The 18,434-nt window shown below is 28.1% G+C and overlaps 2 protein-coding genes and 1 long non-coding RNA gene across 13 annotated transcripts in view; 1 reads left to right on the plus strand and 2 right to left on the minus strand.

Annotated features, from left to right (window-relative positions):
* The window catches only part of LOC103579695 (guanine nucleotide-binding protein G(q) subunit alpha), a 27,506-nt gene extending 18,092 nt beyond the window's left edge, over positions 1-9,414 (minus strand). The window contains exons 1-3 of one of the 9 annotated variants that reach the window (XM_053743060.1): positions 6,897-6,974; positions 6,365-6,700; positions 5,374-6,079 (exon numbers count right to left, since the gene is read on the minus strand). In XM_053743060.1, the coding sequence (XP_053599035.1) occupies positions 5,374-5,491 (118 nt within the window). In that variant the 5' untranslated portion in view covers positions 5,492-6,079; positions 6,365-6,700; positions 6,897-6,974. Of the gene's footprint in view, positions 1-5,373; positions 6,080-6,364; positions 6,977-8,802 lie in introns of those variants that run through there. The other 8 variants (XM_053743064.1, XM_053743059.1, XM_053743063.1 and 5 more) reach the window with 8 other exon arrangements.
* Positions 7,092-18,434, plus strand: part of LOC103579694 (uncharacterized) — a 25,105-nt gene continuing 13,762 nt past the window's right edge. The window contains exons 1-2 of the long non-coding RNA XR_549556.2: positions 7,092-7,270; positions 7,342-7,582. This is a non-coding gene — a long non-coding RNA (uncharacterized LOC103579694). The remainder of the gene's footprint in view (positions 7,271-7,341; positions 7,583-18,434) is intronic.
* The window catches only part of LOC103579693 (amphiphysin), a 33,028-nt gene continuing 27,886 nt past the window's right edge, over positions 13,293-18,434 (minus strand). The window contains exons 7-9 of one of the 3 annotated variants that reach the window (XM_053743053.1): positions 17,881-18,054; positions 17,302-17,444; positions 13,294-16,406 (exon numbers count right to left, since the gene is read on the minus strand). In XM_053743053.1, the coding sequence (XP_053599028.1) occupies positions 16,326-16,406; positions 17,302-17,444; positions 17,881-18,054 (398 nt within the window). In that variant the 3' untranslated portion in view covers positions 13,294-16,325. Of the gene's footprint in view, positions 16,407-17,301; positions 17,481-17,880; positions 18,055-18,434 lie in introns of all 3 variants that reach the window. The other 2 variants (XM_053743055.1, XM_053743054.1) reach the window with 2 other exon arrangements.

Raw genomic sequence — 18,434 nt, forward strand, 5'->3', positions numbered from 1 at the left:
TTTTAAATGCAGTTACTAGTGAATAAGAGGATTAAAAATATTTACTAACGAAGTAAAATACTGTAATTGATGTTTTTGTTTTGAGAATAGTTAAGCCATCTGCCAAATATATGTACGGTAATATTCAATTATCATAAAAATGAATAATATAACTTCTGCCTAATGATGATTACTTGCTATTTGAGACGAACTTTTTATTTTGTGTCGCTCAAAATATATTTTTTATGTTGATTCATTCAAAATACATATATACCTTTTAAAATTATTAATTTGCAAAACTCGATTTTTGAAAACCGCGCCAAAAATTTAAATTAAAATAATGCCGCCAAAAATATTTATAGATGAAAACTGTCTTGCAGAATTTCTTTAGTTTTCATTCTTTGGATAAGTCAGTTCCTGTATCAAAACCAGCGACTATTATGAGGTACACCCGGTTTTTTAGATAATGAAAGATTTGAATAAAATAATTAAATTATTCTTCGGCTGCCATACCGAAATAATGGTTTAGATGTCGATAACTGCCTACAACATACAACACTTAGACTCTAAGGCTTCTTTCTTTACCGTACCTAGATAAGGTTATAAATCAGTAATTGAATTCAAATGATGTAGTTTAGAGCCACGATTATCTGGAAAAGTTAAGGTACCAATAAGTATTGATGCTTAAATAAAAACGATTAATCATAACGTATCAATTCACCTTGAAATTACGAGAATTTTATAACACACCACGAAAACGCCCACGTCCAGCAAATATCGCGTCGTGATCAGCGCATGAAGGAGGCGCGGAGCGCTGACGCACTCCACACCGATTCATGGAGCTGGTGTGTGTACATGCGTGAAGAATCTTTAATGTTAGATTGATTTAACCGGGTTTTCAAAAGTTTAACCCTTTTTGGAGCACAAGCTTCATTTGCATCAACTATCCTGCTTAAAAAATATTTTTTTGATACACTGTCAAAAATTTTGGTGCGAATGATTTGGTGTTAAAATTTTAAACACCGCCAAGTTCTTTATTCAAAACTCTCGATTACTTCGACCCTAGGTGATCAATTTTTAGTTTTAAATCATTTACATCAATAGTTATCATTATATACTAGTGCTACAACCTATAGATTATTTGATAATTTTGAATTACAGATTATATTATCAGACAATATTTGAGATACTAACACTCAAAGTGTCAAAGAAAACACTAATACCGTGATAAAAGTACACGGCTTGATATTTAACATCAAGAAAATTTCACACCGACCAGATTGTGTAAAATTCTCGGGGACCATTTTCACACCAAACATTTTTTACAGTATATATATATAAAGTAAGAGACCCAGTACCCGATCAGAGAACTAAGTATTTACCTTAAGAACAAAAAAATAGTTATGAACAATCAAGTATTCTATGACGTTATGCAGGTATCTGAAGTTAACAACAATACATAAAATACCTAGAAAAATTCGTAGGTTTCTCATAACAGAAGATTTTGAAATAGTAATTAATATATCAAATGCGTTTGTATATAAGACGTGAGTTATGACGATTGACTACCGAGCCGGAGGCAATTTTTTCAACACCTGAGCGTCTTATACTTGAATCGTTTTAGATATGTACATTATTTATTTTAAGAAATACTTGAAAAATACGTCAATGAATGCTTATAAACGAGTAATAAAGGGCACGTGCAAACATATGATATTCGTTCATAAGACGACTTAATGAATTATTTAGATATTTTTTGCACGCAGGCTATGATACATGTAACTAAAAAATATTTTTTGCACGGCTGATGACGTCACACTAGACTTTACACCATTTGCTCGATGTGAAATATTAAGCGATGTACTTTTAACGCGATATGAGTGTTTTCTTTCACACCATTCGATATTATTACCTCAAATAGTGTCTGATAATATAATCTATAATCAAAAATTATCAAACAATATAGGTTACAACACTAGTATATCATTATCATTATTATTGTTGATATAGATTATTTAAAAATAAAAATTAAATACTTTGTGTTCAAGTAATCGAGAGTAAATAGATAACTTTGAAAATTATTCACTCAAAAATGAAAAAAAAAACATTTTTTTTTTAAATGTCGTAAGAGATGTTTCCTGAAGGGATTTACGAATTGAGGCGACTTTCGAGGCAATCAGAACTTTTATTAAATACTGATGCTGATTAAATTCAAAAATTGGTCGATTAGATCGTTTTCGAAGTTCATATTAAATGTAAACTAACTTTTATGGCCAATAAGTTCTTTCGATCGCGTAAACGATCTAAATCAATCGAACTGTTTAAAAAGTATGAATCATTAACTTTTATACATTTGAGCATCTTCATATAAATAAGTAGTATAGTTTTCTAGGATTTCAGAACTGGAAGTTCGGTTTTATGAAAATCGAAGATCGATTACTTAACTATTGAAAAGAAATTATGAATTTTCTGAGCGGGAAATTAAAATAATTATTTTTTGGAATAACCTCAAGCTTATTGAGGTCGTTTATTAGGAAATCGGTAAAAAAAAAGATTTTACAGAACATAGTTGTCAGAATTTTTTTGTTCAACAACTAACTGACGAAATTTTTTAATGAATTTCCCTGAAAATTATAGTGTGTTTGTAATCTGATAATCGTTATCGATTACTGGAAGAATAATCGTAATCGGTTAAGTAATTTTAGATATATCGTTATCGAAAATACAAAGAATACCGATAATTTCCTACTTTTGGATACCTCGGATAACACAAACTTAAAGAAAAGTTAAAATTATTAACTTAATACTGAGTATTTTTCATTTTTGATTTGAAGAGTTTATGAATTTTACAATGAACACTGCAAATTTTGAATTTTCGAAAACAGAAAATTGGTTAACAGAGTCAACCGTTTTTCAATTGTATTGATATGAACAGAAATTTTGAAGCTTTACGAAGAGCTCAAAACATACAGTAATTTTTAAAAATCACCGAATTCAAAAATAGTGAGAAGGCTAGAGGTTGGTCTATATTCTGAGCAGTTTTCCAAATTTTGTTAGATAGAATTGACCGAGTCGAATAGTTTTTCTGATAGTTGTAAGAATTCGTATCACGATTCAAATCTTATCAGATTTTCAAACCATTTGAAATAGAAGTATTCGAGATATCAGGTAACGAATAAGAATTGTTGTCATAGTTTGAAACTATGATTGATATATCCCCAAAAATCATAGTAAATCTTACGACAATCAAAAAAATTTTCCAAGATAATAAAGTGATCCATATTCTAATTATTAATCATACACCAAAAAGAAAAAAAAGTTTTAATCATTGCTAATATAGATATGGTAAAAAGCATTTTAAAAGAATATATTTGTATGAAACTTTTGATTTCATATACTAAATGTTTCCTTAGTCCAATTTTCTGTCATTTGTTTTATATTTTCGCGAGTCATTGCATAACATTCAAGAACGTTGGAATGAATTTCCCAGCTCTCTGCTTTTACTGTTTTTAAGGGCATTCTCAGACAGTGCCCTCCCCACCCCCGCTTTTATAAAATATTCAATGACTTTTAACTCTCATAACCGTATTCAAATTTTATTAAATAATTAAAAAAAAGTTTTAGCATTAATTTGAAAAAAAAAAAAAAAAAACGTGACTAAAATTTTACCGAAGTATAGATTTTAAAAACAGTTATCATTTTGGAGTTAAACGAAATTTGGTAAATAAATTTTTGCTTACAAAATTTGAAATTACAAATTATAATATTGGCATAAAGATTTCGCTAATATTTATGTATCAAATTATGCCTAACTCCAAATTATTAACAACTATGAGTTATTTTTTTTTTTTTTTTTTCAAATCTATATTCTGGCCTTCGTCCTTTTATCTATTAATGCTATAACTTTTTTTTTCAATACAATAAATTAATAAAATGTTCTTATGACTAAAATAAAATTTTTGATCCAAGAAATTTTTTTGTCAAAAAAAAAATTTGTGTTTTGAATTTATAATAAAAAAAATTTCTCTGAGCGAGTAAGAATTTTTTTTCAGGAAATCCTTTTTTTCTGTGTGGATAAAAATGAATGAAAAAATAAATAGCGGACGTTCATACATTATATGTGATATATATAACAGTTAAGTATAGGTTAGATTCGAGAATATAAATTTTGCGGAATTGTCACGGCCTCCGCGTGAATCATAATTTCAAGGGCGCGTAACCACGGGATTCTTTTTTCTCTTTCTTTCATGTTCATATGTATCTTCAAATCTTTAATTCAATAAATAACGTATATACATATATATGTGTATTTATATCTAATTATGCTCAACTTATGACTTCTTATTTTTTTTTACTCGCGCTCTTACTTTTAAAAGATATTATAAACATCAAAGTGACCTCGAATCGGTTCGTAATATTGAGTTTTTCATTCTGTACAGATATTAAAATAAAACTGATAAAATTAAATTATTAATTATAATCATATTAGTGATTTATTTATTCCCAGTTTAAAGATTTTATTGTTTCAAAAATTTACTCTTTTCTTTTTTAATTTAATTGAAATCTAAATGTTAATTTGTTAACAATGCAATGAAACAAAACTTTGAATTTAACTTGTTAATTAGTTAGGGAAAAAATTTATAACTTTTATCGTATTTAAATGAAACTGTCAGACTCACTCACCAATTTCATTCAAGTTCTATTTTGCTTTATTCAATTGCATGGGGTATTGAAATAATAATAATAATAATAATAATAATAAAACTCAAAAATACTAGTAAGATTAGAACACTGTCTAATTTGACCATATAACAGAAAATCTAAATGAGTAAGTAAGCCAACAAAAGTAAACAAAAGTTAAATCTCATTAAATAGAATCGGGGATTAGAAGAATAGAAATAATTTTGATAATTCATAAATTAAATAATTATATATTTTTGAAATTTTCTTCAAAGAATTTGATTATTTGAATAATTTTTTTCTATGAATTATCAATTTCAAAATTTTACTCTATTTGATAATTGAAAAGTGAAAAGGAAAAATGGTTGGAATTTAATTCAAAAATTAAAAAAAAAAATTTTGAGGACAGGAAGTTATATGATACTGAAACCATCAAATGTCCAGTAATTTTTTTTTTTTTTTTTTATTAAAAAAAAGGCAGCATTGAAAAAATTATTTGAAAATAGAAAATAAAAAATAAAATTTTCGGATTTTTTTTCAACATATCAATTACAAAAAAAAAAGTTAAAAATATGCGCATGTGGAAAATTTAAAAAACTACAGGTGCAATTTTTAAAAATATTTTTTTTGATAATTTATTGTTTAAAAAAAAAATCTAAAAATTATTGGACGTCAGCTAACTTCAGTGTCATAAAAAAAAAAAAAAATTCTTACCGAGTAGCAATAACTTGAGTTCTCGCCTAGCATCTCGTTTGTCCCTCCGTAGTTGCCGCTCGATTTCCTGGTTAATACGTTTTTGTTCCTTGGCCTCTTCCGACAGGCAGCACGCCATGATTTAAGGCAGCCGGGTCCTCGTGGGAGGTTGCGGAGGTTAATGAGCTTGATAATGGCACCAATAGCAGGTAAAATGATAGGAAAAAAAATGAAATAAAGGACAAGGTGATAATACAGAGGTAGCGCGAGTTAGCGAAATCAGTATGCCTGCTCTGCTGCTGCCTGTAAATGTTCAATGCAGGCGGCAGGAGGCGGCTGCTTCTCGGCTGCCTCGTTTCGCCCGATATTATCTTGATGCCACGGTGATAATGATCAATGTCGTCGTCGTCGTTGTTGTTCTCGTCTTTGTCTCCGTCTTCCTCGTGCTCTTGGTCGTTTTCGTAGTTGCAACTGCCGGCAGTGCACCTCCTCGTCTTACTCAACACGATTACTTCCTTTTCACTACACACTTATTACTTTTATTGTTATTATTATTATTATTATTATTATTATTATTATTAATTACTTGTCACTTAATATATTTATATTATTTATTATATATAATTAAACTCTCGTTTATTATCGGTATTTTCTCACTCGTTGGCAACTCCTTCATTTGTACCACGATGACACATCAATCACCCGCGTGCACACGAGAACCCAATCACTGAAGATAAGAAAAAAAATATATGTAATTTTAAATTAACAATTAAAAACAAACTTAAAATATTTATAACTAAAAGAAATATAAATATATATAAATATATATCAATGATAGGAGCACAGGATTAAAGAAATTTCGTTAGCTCTGACTGCTGCTGCCGCTGCCGCTGTCGGTAATAATTATTTACCCACACACATACACTTTACACATACATAAATATACATACATATATAAGTATATACATATACATGTACAATATTAAGTATGATGTAAAATACATAAAATTACCACAGTACACTTGAATAAAAACAGAGCCGATGAGTGTTAAAAGCTGAGGATACGATAAGGACGATGATAGCCACTGAAGAGCGTAAACGCACGCGCGCGTATTTTCACCGCGCAATGTGTGTTGTCTCTGGCTCTTTACTTAAACAGTAACTCTTATTACATTAAATACATACATACTATTCATCAACACAATCAAATTCATCCACATAATCCATATCGCTAAATCTGATGGTAACTCTGCCGGTCCGACACCCATTTGAATTTGAATTTGAATTTGAATTTTTAGTACGAGCTCATTGACACATTTAATCACCACGTACTTTACTACCGTCTCAACTACATAAAATAATAATAATAATGATTATTAAAAGATTTTTAAAAAAATTCAATACAATCTACCGTAACCACGACAAAAAAATAAAAACACTGGAGACCCTTGACCACTCGGTGGTCTCTGGGTCCCTCGGTCACTATTTTCAAACTTTTATTATTATTTGGATTAACGTAAACTCTTAACTTGTTTAACTCTTACATTTAATTCGTTAACTCACGTCGGGTTCACGTTTACTCGGCTCCCGGCGCGGTTGGGTGTGGTAACCCACCGTGCTCTTGCTCACGCCGTGTTCGTCTTTTTCTCCCTCTCGGTCATTTACTCCCACTCTTTTAACACAACACACATTGACACACAACATCCACACATACGCACACGTAACAGATAAATTGTACTCTACTAGCAGCAGCACCATGCAGTAAACGAACTCGGTATGTAGGAATACAGGAATAAAGTATCGTGAAACTCGATCACTGGTTCTCCGCACGTTCGTCAATGAGTCGCGGCTATTATGAAAAATAAATAAATTTTAATTAGTGATAATTATTATTGTACGCGGGTTAATTTTGTAATGAGTAAGTTAAAGAAAAATTTTAATTTAAACCTTTTTTTTTTAAGTAAATAAATTTTTTTTTTTGAAATTTAGTAGCAACTCCTGGTTTTAACTTGACAGTGCAATAGAAACTGGTGGCACTGTGACGCCGAGTTTTTATCAACCCGCGCATCCACGCGAATCTTGTTAGCCAAACCAGATTGACAATGAAGTGAAGCCCCGGTACGACAGAGTTGTGTGTGATGTGATGGAGTCAAGCGGTGCGCACGTGTCCGCTAACGAGATTAAAATCGCGATACTCGCAACCGCTGGTTTGATAATGGTGGGGTAATAGGTAAGTGATGGTGATGATGATGGTAATGCTGATGAACCAATAGATTTTTTTAAAATATTCATTGTCTGTAAAAGCTGAGAAATTTAAATTAAGTATGGAGGAAATGAGTTTTTGAACTGTCAAAATTTTCCTGAGCTGAGAATTTTATCTGAGATTTCTATTTTATCAGAAAATTTAAGTTTGAAAAAAATTTTATGGAATAGAGAATTTTGAGTTGAGTTTTTTTTTGTGTAGATAAGAGATCAATGAAATTGAAGCTTTTAGATACTGAAGTTAGGAGACAATTTAAAATTATCGGTTTTTTTTTTTTTTAAATTAAAAAAAAATATGGGCGTAAAGAATTTAAAAGACAGAATTTTTTAAAAAATTTTTTTTTAATTTATCGTTTTTAAAAAGAAAAAAAAACTATAAGACGTCGGCTAACTTCAGTATGATTTAAATGAGTGAATGTAGCTGAGTTGTCAATTTAAAAATTTAAAAACAGGTGAATTGAATTTGAACATAACAAAATTTAAAAAATGCACATTTATATAATTTGAAAATCAGTGTATGCATTTTTTAAATTTTTATATTACTTTTTTAATTGATTTATTTATTTGTAATTGAAAATTCGTCTCATCTGCTACATTCATATTTAAATGTGACGTTTAAAAATTTATAAATAAAAATTAAGAAATCGTATCAAACCGGAAATTCAAATCTCTCAGCTTTACATACATTTTTTACTGACTCCTATCAATCACATTTAATTAACAGTTTCATAAAAGTTTCATTGCAATGAAAAGTTTATAATATTTTAAGGATAAATGATCCTGGTTGACAGCAATTTTCGGATTTTTAAATAAATCAATGACGAAAAAAAAAAAAAAATAAAAATATGCACATGTAGGAAATTTAAAAAACTCCAAGTGCAATTTTTTAAATATTTTTTTTTTTTTTATAATTAATTTCTAAAAAAATCCAAAGATTAAACGTCAGCTAACTTCATGAGTGAACGTAACTGACAAGTGTCAATTTTTTAAACTTTGTAATAAATAAAAAAAATTTTAAAATGCGCACTTAGATAAATGAAAAATAAGTGCGCGCGTTTTTTAAAATTTCATTATTTCAATTAATTAATTTATTTATTTATTTAAAATTTATTGTCTCATGTCTGCTACATCCCACTCATGCTAACCAGTATCACAAGAATGATTATAAAAGATAAAGGTAATTAGAACCTTGTTAAATAATTAGTGAACTTTCAAGCAGATCTCGGAAATCCCGAATCGAGCCCCCGTCCAGTTGCAATTAATTAGTCTGTTTATTAATTGAAAGTCTATCATCCACCTAAAGTTCTTTTTAGATTTTGTTGTTTCGCGTGCGCACTACATATATATACATACCAGTACATATATATGTATATATGTGTGTTCTTTTAAGAGTTCTTTCTAAAAATGTATTATCTATCTGTATATTTTAGTTACTATTACTATATTTATTCTGTAACCCTTCTCCAGTAACCGGGCCTCTGGTCGTCTCACTTCTGTACTCCCTCTCTCATAAAATAAACGCGTTTAAATCTACAGCCCGGTACTGCCCTTTCGCGACCCTATTATCCCGGTGGTCTCTACTATCCATCAGATCAGCCGACAAATGGCCTTGCCCTACAGTGATTTTTAAAAACTCTATATTTACGCTGTAATCACACAATGTACATTACACTGTAATCCACCTTGTCACATTAATAAACACTGTACACGCAAGTTTATTTAGTTATTATTTATTCGGTTTATATTTTTTTTTTAACAACACCGTAGACTTGCGGCTCCACGGTGCTGCCTCTCCCACGGCAACCGCCTATCGCAAGATGGCGTCTGATATTATTCTTTCCCCTCTTTCTTCACTGTCTCTCCCTGTCTCTCCCTCTCTTTCTGGACTGCCGGTGCTTTAATATCGTGAGTTATATATATGTATACATAGAGGAATATATATATGTATGTATGTGTGTGTTTCCACTGAATTTTCCCTAGAAAGGCGGAGCGCACTAGTATCAAACTCTAGTTACTTCTGTATTTATAGAAGATTTCAATAGCGCACTCATTTGTCGCTGAATGTAATAACGGCTTCCGATTGGTCCACAGGTCGAAGTTGTGTAAGTTTAGTAAATTTAATAAACACCCGCGCATTAGCTACTTCCGGTTATATTTAAATTCCGCGGGTTTAAATGTGTGATCTAGGGTAAAATGGTCAATAAATTAATGATTTGTAAACAGATATTTTGATGAGTGAATGTATCAGATGAGACAATTTGTTAATTTTTAATTAATAAATTAATTAATTTAAATGATAGAATTTTTAAAAATGCGCGTAATGACTTTCAAATTATTTAAATATGCATTTTTTAATTTTTTTTTTTACTTACATTTTAATTATTTATTTCAAAATTTTAAAAATTGACAAGTCTCGGTTACATTCACACTCATTAAAATACTACTGTTTGTAATTACCAAGTTAATTGTCATCATAAGAATTTTTTAAAAAATATCCACAAGAAAAGTTGTAAAATTCTTCAGGCATTTTTTGAATTTTTTCGCCGGTCAATATTTTTTTTTTTATTATGTCAAAATTTTATAATCGAATTATTAAATAATTTATCGTAATGTTTTAAAAATTTCATTACAGTTTTTGTTAAATTAATTATAAACAGAGTAAAATTCAGGCCCAGTAAATGACCGCTTTCATCCATTGAATTCGGACATCGTCCAATTACACTGTAAAAAATTGGCAGTAAATTCGGAGTAATTATGGATTTTATTTAAACCCAAATCCACTTGGAGTTCCGGAGTTTTAATTTTAAAATTAACTCCCCTTCAGAGTAAATTTTACTCCGACGGTATATTTATAAACTATAAATATAAAAATTTTTACCGATAATTTTATTTTATTTAAATCTGGATAAATTAAATACAGCCGTCCTCGTAAAGACCGTGAACGAGCATTTTTTATATAACTGGATTGTCATTCCAATAGTCAATAACTACGGCTTCATGTTTTTTTAAAAATAAAAATAGAATCCGAACAGATATTTATTTTTTTTCCACCCGGTTTACTTTACATTTTGGACAAATATCCTGGTCGATTTTGTGCCCTGTAACTGATCAAAAATTTCTTCTTTTATTTTATTTATTTGAATTTATTATTACTGCGAGTACCTTTACTTGAATCATTCATCAAACCATCCCCGATAAATTTGAATATTGTTATCATGAGATTTTTATCATGATCATTGTAAAATTGATTTATCATTTGCAGTCCTTGTGACAGCGCGACTATCTGTCTACATAATTAAATAACAATTAAGTAACAGTAAATATTTTTCCTCAATATTTGTACCTACATCCGAATCATTTTTGGTAACTCGACATCTAAATTCTGACAACTGTCTCGATATTTATTCAAAATCGACTCATATTGCCGGAGTAATTTTTTAATTTGCGATGTCTTTAATTTAGAATTAGCGAGTAAATTTTTAAAGTTTTTCCCGGCAATTATTAAATCTTCTCTGCGTAATAAATGATCTTTCATTATTAATTGGAATTGTTCCGTCATTGTGATATCTATCGAACAAATTTCGATTATTTCTTTCAATTGTCTTAGTTGTTTTTCTTTTTGAGTCTCTGCCTGAAGTTAAATAAAAAGTAATTTATTTATTAATTGAAGGCATTCACAGAAAGTGCCCTCCACTTTTTAAAAATATTCAATGACAGCTCATGACAGTAAACAAATTTAATTAATTAATTTAAAAAAAATTAAAGCATTAATTGCAAAAAGGACAACGCAGTTACAATTTCCTTGAGGTATAGATTTAAAAAAAATTGCTTAGTTAAGAGTCAAACAAAATTTGAAAATTTAAATTATAGACACAAAATTTTGATGAAATTTATTTACCAAATTTCATTTAACTTCTAATTGATGTCAATTGTTAATAATTTTTTAAAAAATCTATCTCGGTGAAATTGTCCTTTTTTTAAATTAAGACTTTAACTTTTTTTGAATTAAGTTTAAAATTTGAATACCATTACAATTAAAAGTCATTGAAAAATTTGAAAAAGTGAAGGCAGTGTCTGAGAATGGTCTAATGTAAATAAAAATAGGGAACTAAAAGTAGTCATACTTGATCAAGATGAAAAGTTAAATCTGTTAGTTGAGTACAAGATATTTTGTTGGATGGATAAGGGAGGATTAATTGATGACCTAAATTATAAATTCTACTAGCAGATAAATATAACATTTGAAGTGACTGTACATGATGTAGTAAAGCTTCAAGAGTGCTTATTGCTAAATCCAAATGTTTAACCAATGCCATTTGCCTGTCATTTGATAGTGACTCATCAACTTGACTAGCAATAAGCTGCAATTCTAAGGACTCTTTAAGTCTTTTAGTTTCATCACCACGATTATTACAACTTCTATTATTGTGCATTCGTGATTTCAATTTATTTTTTTTAACATTTTTATCGTTGCAACAAATGCAGCAGCCGGCTGTCAATTGTTGTTCTGAGTGTTTTGTCACCAGGGGTGAAGTTGACAGCGATTGTTGAACTGATGAGGATTCGTCTTCGGATGTCAATGATAAAGGCAAGTGACGTTGCAATACTGGCTCACTCCAACGAAAATTTTTTTTTTCTTGAGATTGAGACATTTTTTTACTAATCTAAAATTTTAATGAATATTTATGTTATAAAAAAAATTAATTTATTTATAATTTGATATTTGTTAAGAAATTAAAATTTAAAATGACTACACTGTAAAAAATTAGCACAGTAAATCCGGAGTAAATGCGGAACGGATTACTGTATTTATTTAATTTTCCCGAAGTGAAATTTACTTCAAAAGTGAGTTTATTTTATTATTAAAGCTCCGAATCGGAGTAAATCCGGAGTTAAATAAAATCTAGATCACTCCGAAATTACTCCGTTGAAAAAAAAACTCAATTTACTCCATTTGTAGAGTGAATTTTTTTAAAACTCCGAGCTCCGAGTGACGGAGTAAATCTGGATTTAAATAACATCTGTAGTTACTACGAATTAACTCCTAATTTTTTACAGTTTACCTTTAATAGTAAACTGTAAAAAATTAGCAGAGTAACTCCGGAGTAAATGTGGAGTAAATGCAAAGCGGATACTGTTTATTAATTTAATCGGAGTGAAATTTACTCCTAAAGAAGTTTATTTTAAAATCAAAAATTTGAATCGGAGTAAATGCAGATTGAAATAAAGTCTGTAATTACTCCGAATTTACTCCAAATTTTTTACAGTATATAAAAAAAAAAAAAATTTTATTTTTAAAAAAAAATTTAACTTTGTCTGAAGTTAAAAAAAAATTCTATAAGAAATTTAAATATCAAAATCACTTTAAAAGTTACGTTTAAAAAAATATTTTTTTGTTTTTTTGTTTTTTTATCAATTAAAAATTACATTAAATAAATAAAATTACTTACAATAAATTAATAGTATTAAATTCTTCTAAAATGTCAAAAGGTAAATTTTACAATATTTATAAATTATATATATGTATTAAAATTGATTAAATATATTTATACAAACAATCATCTATTTATTAATTTATAATATAAATTGAATTAAAGGCAATGAAATGAATGATAGACACATGATTAATTATTAATGCAATAATATTTGTTTTATGTTATGGTTATGAAGATATGACTTATGGCTCTCTTAAATAAAATTAAACAACGTGACATAAAAATGACAAATGAAATAACAATAAATTGTCCCATTGATACACTACATCATAATATTTCATTGATAGATAATCATTTAATAAATTATTCATATATTTCATTTCTTTTAATTTTTAGTATTTCATAAATTAATTTATTTTATATTAATTTCAAATCGACTAGTTACAGCACCGTCACTCGAAATTTTAAAAATTAAACTAAAATAAATTATTATACATACTAATGTAGTGTAACAACAGATTTTATTAACTATAAACAATTTTTTTTTTTCAACTTAAAAAAAGGAAAAAAAAATTAACCCGCGAAAAAAAATTATTTAAAAAAAACCTGAATATTTAAAACTTCAAAATGTGACACAGCGGCGGACTTTTTTTGAACTTTTAAAAATACAAAGAAAAAAAAAATTGATTTAGGTCCAGTTTTTCAAACCGGGTTTATTTTCATCCGGAAAAATATTACGATTTTTGGGTACATAAAAATATGATTTTGAACTATTTTTGTCTTTTTTTTTTACTATATTTTAATAGTAGTAAATCTGTCATTGATTTTTCCATTAAATGTCTAAAAGTTTTAATAAAGTTCGTCGTCTCACATTTTGAAGTTTAGAATAGTCAGCACTTTTTCACAACTTTGTTACCAACTTTCTTTTACGGGGATAAAACACGATCTATTATCTGTAACTTCGGTCTTCCCAAATCAATAGATTATTATTAGACACACGGTTATGTCGAAGCATTGTAAGTATTACAATCTAGAATTTTTTTTTTATAAATTTATTTACTATTTAATATTTTATTTTATTACTTTTTTATATTACTATTAGTTACAACAGATCGATTTTTTAGAGTATTTGTTTCAATGGTTACAATTTACACTTTAATTTCTTAATTTTGTTTTTTTTTTCTTGGACCGCTGTCTGTTCAATTCATATTATTACTTATTACTTGTTTTATTAATACCTATATCGCATTAGTTATTTAAATAATAATTCCATTGTCGAAAGCTCAATTCATAGTCATATATTTTTACCTCCTCATTCTTTATTTACAGAATGAAAAATAAATTTATTAGTAAATTTAATTAATCGTTTTAGTAATAGTATTATTTTTTTTTATCAAATTATATAATATTTAAAACTGAGCATAAATTATTTTTTTAGTATAATTGAAAAATATATATTTTATTGAAACGATTAATTAGTTTTTATTCTCATATTTTAAAAGTATATTATCAAGAATTTGTAGTAGAAAACTTAATTTTAATTTAAAAAATTATTCATGTCGTTTTTTTTAACTTCAATAAAATATAAGTATAAATTTGTGTAAAAAAAATTCTTTACAAAAAATTTCAAGAAATTTCCACGTGGAATTTCTGAACTTGTCTCAAGTCAAAAAATTCTACATATCGAACTTTTTTTGAATCTTTTTGTTGTGAATTTTTTTCTACACTTAATAGTTGATCATTTTATTGTTCGATATTTTGAAAAATTATCCAAGATATTTTTTAAATAATTTTGAGAACAACTAAATATTAAACAAAGTAAATAACAGATTTTTTAAAAGTTTAAATAACAAAATACCATTTGAATAGTGACGAAATTTTTCTTTTGTTCATTAAATATTTAACTTTCTTTCATATTCTACTAAATAAATACAGTGTATATTTATTTTATATTTTATTACTTGATAAATTGGACCATGATAAATTTGGCTGCACAATTATTGAAAAGGCGACTCAGATACTTTTCATTTCGTCTAATTAATCACGACAATACAACTTAAGTTTTATTGGCAATTAATAAATTTTTTCTAAATCTTGGCCTCATTGATATTTTATAAAATAGTCCTAAAATTCATAATTCTATGTACAATCTCATAAAATAATATTTTATTTAATATGTAAGTATATTTTAATAATATTTTGGCTGGTTGAAAAAAAATCTTTCATATCTAATTTGAACCGACACTAGGGGAAATTATCTCATTGATCAAAAACTTTATTTAATAAAAATTACAAAATAACTAAACATTTTTAATTAGATAAAAAAATTATTAAAAAACAAAATATTAATTATAATAATGATACACTTTCGAAAATTCGGAGTAATTACAAATCACTTAAGTTCCGGAGTTAAAAAAAAATCACTTTGCATACGGAGTCAATTGGGAGTTTGTTTTTTTTTTATCGGAGTAATCTTGATTTTATTTAAATCCGTATTTACTCCGATCCAGACTTTGAATATTAAAATAAACTCCCCCACTAATAAATTTTACTCCAAGGGGATAAAAAAAAAAGTAATCCGCTCCGTGTTCACAACGAATTTGATCCGGATTTTCTCCGAAATTTTTTTCAGTGTAAACACATAAATAATACTCTTTAAATCCATTGATAGTATTTATAAATACAAATATTTCCCCGCGTGTTAATTAATTATAATAGATAATTAGCTATGAAAGACTTAATATATAATTCGTTCGCTCGCTCTTTCATACAACTCCATTTAAAATTTTATAGTTTTCTAAATCAATTGTATTTATAATATAAAATTAAAATCAAATATACCAAAAATTTTATTTGATTATCGGTGATGTATATATTTATATATGTATATATAATATGAGAGGATGATAATTATTTCCATACAAGCAGTGATTGTTGGCACAGATATTGGGCTGGATTTTTAAGGCACTTTGCGACTGATTAATCTTTTACGATCCGCAGTAAGCAGCCTCCAGCAAATAATCCTCTCCTTTGCATTTCAATTAAAACTTTAGTTGATCCTCGTTATCAATTCTCTTTATAACTAACATTTCTTTTTATTTTATTTATTTTTTATGGATTCGTATTATTTTGTAACGACACATTTTCCGTTTACGTCCTCGATCGTCTTCGAATCCACGATTTTAGTATTTTTTTTCTTTTAATACATGTTATACCTTATTGTTAAATACGCTGGTTGTGAGCATTGGAGTGTACGTCGCAAATTGAGATTTATGTTCACAGAGGCTTCGTGAAATTCGCTGGAAACATTCCTTTTTCATTGGTACCTTCTTTGACTCCCATCAGCCATCCTTCCTCCTGAAAATTTATAAACAAATTTATTGGGAATTTTTTCATTACTAATTACCTGGTAATTAAAATCAAAAAATTTTATTGTAATAAATTAATAGATAAATAAAAATAATACTTTTACATCTATGGGGGTGTCATAAATTAACTTTCGAGAACCAAAAGGGCGTAGTTTTTTTTTATTACTAATCGCTTGACAAACTTATTTTAGAGATAAAAATTTGAAAGCCTAAAGGGCGCGTGATTTAAATTATGACCTTTGGAGTTTTTTAATTTTTTATCAATTTTGAACTTTAAAATGAGTGTAGATAGTAAAAATTAGGGGAGCGAACGCGGAGTAAATGCATAGCAGATGACTGTTTATTTATTTAATTTCCTCGAAGTAAAATTTACTCCTAAAGTAATTTATTTTAATATTAAAACTCAAAATCGAATTGAATGCAGATTGAAACAGAATTCAGATCATTCTGAAATCAACCAGCTGAAAAAACTCCCCCATTAACTCAGTATTCAGAGTTTTTTTTTAAACTTCGAGACTTCGAGTACCGAATTTAAATAAAATTTGTAATCTCTTCGAATTCACTCTCAATTTTTTCTAATATACTAAACAATTTGTTATAAAAACAAAAAATTATACGCCCTTTTGCTTCTTAAAGTAAAAAATGTAGCCCTTATGGAATTAATAACGAAATGTCTATCAAAGATGTGATCTTTTGTAAAATTTGATGTTAACAAATAATTAAAAAATTAAAATTTATCGGGTAGAAGTACCATTTGCACTGCCCAATTTTTGGACACAATACTTCATTTCAATTAATGACAACGTATTGAAAAAAAATTTCACTTGAATAAATTTCGAGTATTGTCGGCAAATAGAATAACTATCTAATAGTGATATATTTACCTGTTCTTCAGGATCATCATATTCGATAACTTGTATAATTTCTCCAACATCAAATGATAGTTCATCCATATCTTCACGTCCGTATTTGTAAGTAGCCTTGACCCTGTACAAAACTCCTGGCGGCAGGTTATCAGTAGTCGCTCCTATAGAAAAATTCGTACCATTTTCATATTCCACGTCTAAAAAATTATTCAATTCACGTGATTAGCGACGGACCTGTGATTTTAGTTGTTTTTAAAATCCCTTTTATTCAGTTTCATTTAAATGTAGGTGGAATTAATTACTAAAATCAACACTAGACAAATAAACTAAGTGGACATGCTTTGTACTATGATTCAATCATTTAAGACTATTAATTTATTATTCTCAAATGATTTAAACTTCAAGAGTAATAAATAATATTTACTGCCAATACAATAAACAGAAAAACAGTAAAAGGAAAATGAATAAATAAACAATTAACAAAACACAGCAGAACAACAGTGACATGTTGAAGCATAGGTCCTTCACTAATTGATGAATATCGTCGTGTCGAGTTCTGATGATAAGCCCGGGATTTTTGTTACTTTTTATTCTTACCTACTGGTATATCGTACAATTCCTCGACCCGTTTAACGGGTGCGACTGAATCTTGTGGCGATACATCTTGATTATTGATTGAATTATCATTGCTGTTAGCATTACTATTTGCATTGCCGTTCAATTGAGTTGTAGGCGAGGAATTTCGTTTCTCGATTGTCTTCTCTTCGAGAGCTGCAACACGCCACAAACAACACTCGAAAAATTCCACAAAAAATGTTAACAGACTAGTTTCTAAGTCTAATGATAACTATTTTGTTAAGGTACAAAAATTATTGCACAGAAAAAATAAATTATTATTTTTATAAATTTATTGTAAAAAAACAAATCCATTTTTCACAGTCTAACGTTAAAAGTTCAAACTATTGACGTCAGGCAGTATAAATTTTAGTCCGAAAAATTTTATTCAGAAAATTATAAACACGGAAAGAAATAGATAGTACTGGTTACTATTCTGCGCAGTAATTGACGAAACATATACAGAAAAATACATTTTAATGGCTGATTAATATTAGAACAGGAGTAAGTCATTGTTGGACATGTACTATTACTTT

This window comes from Microplitis demolitor, chromosome 2 (genome assembly GCF_026212275.2).
Source record: "Microplitis demolitor isolate Queensland-Clemson2020A chromosome 2, iyMicDemo2.1a, whole genome shotgun sequence".
NCBI classification, from domain to species: domain Eukaryota; kingdom Metazoa; phylum Arthropoda; class Insecta; order Hymenoptera; family Braconidae; genus Microplitis; species Microplitis demolitor.